General features: G+C 37.8%; 1 protein-coding gene across 1 annotated transcript in view; it reads right to left on the bottom strand.

Annotated features, from left to right (window-relative positions):
• The window catches only part of MPP7 (membrane protein, palmitoylated 7 (MAGUK p55 subfamily member 7)), a gene marked incomplete at its 5' end in the record, with an annotated part of 36,474 nt that extends 35,355 nt beyond the window's left edge, over positions 1–1,119 (bottom strand). The window contains one exon of the mRNA XM_009072506.1: positions 1,034–1,119. Within this exon, the coding sequence (XP_009070754.1) occupies positions 1,034–1,119 (86 nt within the window). The remainder of the gene's footprint in view (positions 1–1,033) is intronic.
• Positions 1,120–1,144: the final 25 nt, after the last annotated feature.

The raw sequence follows: 1,144 nt of genomic DNA, 5'->3' as shown, positions 1-1,144 counted from the left end.
ACAGCAAGGTATTTGTGTATTTAGAAATGTCTACAGCATGAATAAAAGAGCTGTCATGAGCCTCATCAACTTCTTTGATGTAAAGATATTAAATATTTCGGAAAAAGCCTAAATTACTTAATTTGCAATAGTGTTCCCTAAGTGAGTAATCAGTCTGGCTTTCAAGATTATGTAGTTCAGAGGAGCACAAACAGAATAATATGTATGGCTATAGACTGCAAATCCAAATCAAATAAAATCTTCACATAGCAGTTATACACTCTATCTAGTACATGTATTCTGAATTAAATGTCACATGGAGTTAATGTATTATTAATGAATACATTTAAAATAGCTTGAATTCAACAGATCATGGTGGACTTCAGAAACTGTAATTATATACTGATGTCTGCAACATTCTGCAACATATTTATAGCCATATTACTGTCTTTAACTCTTTGCAAGCAATCTCTAATCTCTGGAGCACATCCAGAGAAGGGCAATGAAGCTAGTGAAGGGTCTGGAGCACAAGTCCTAGGGGGGCAGGCTGATGGAACTGGGGTTATTTAGCCTGGAGAAGAAGAGGCTCAGGGGTGACCTTATCACTCTACAACTACCTGAAAGGAGGTTGGAGCAACATGGGCCTCTCCCAGGCAGCTAGAGACAGGACAAGAGGATATAGCTTCGAGCTGTGCCGGGGAGATCTAGGCTAGGTATTAGGAAGAATTTCTTCACGGAAGTGGTAATTAGACACTGGAATGGACTGGCACTTAGTGCCATGGTCTAGTTGACATGATAGTGTTAGGTCATAGGTTGGACTCGATGATCTCAGAGGTCTTTTCCAACCTGACTGATTCTGTGATAATTGCATATATATGTAATGTGTGGAAAATCACTCTTCAAGAGAAAAGAAAGAGAAGTTTGCATATGATGGCACTGGAAGAAAAGGCATTACAGTAGAATATACTTTTTTCTAAGAAATACAGTAGAAATCATAAGCCTAATTACGTTTTCTTGACTCTCCTAAATTAATTTGTAAATGCTTGGTATTTACCAAAATGTGTATTATTTCTTCAGGTTTTTTATCATCTACAGGAATCCCATTGACTTCTCTCAGTTCATCACCAACGTGAATAAGACCTATGGAAGACAAAGAGGAGTTGTG

This window comes from Acanthisitta chloris, unplaced genomic scaffold (genome assembly GCF_000695815.1).
Source record: "Acanthisitta chloris isolate BGI_N310 unplaced genomic scaffold, ASM69581v1 scaffold2434, whole genome shotgun sequence".
Classification (NCBI taxonomy): Eukaryota; Metazoa; Chordata; class Aves; order Passeriformes; family Acanthisittidae; genus Acanthisitta; species Acanthisitta chloris.
The sequence above is the reverse complement of the archived record's forward strand: the minus strand, read 5'-3'. Positions and strand labels throughout refer to the sequence as shown.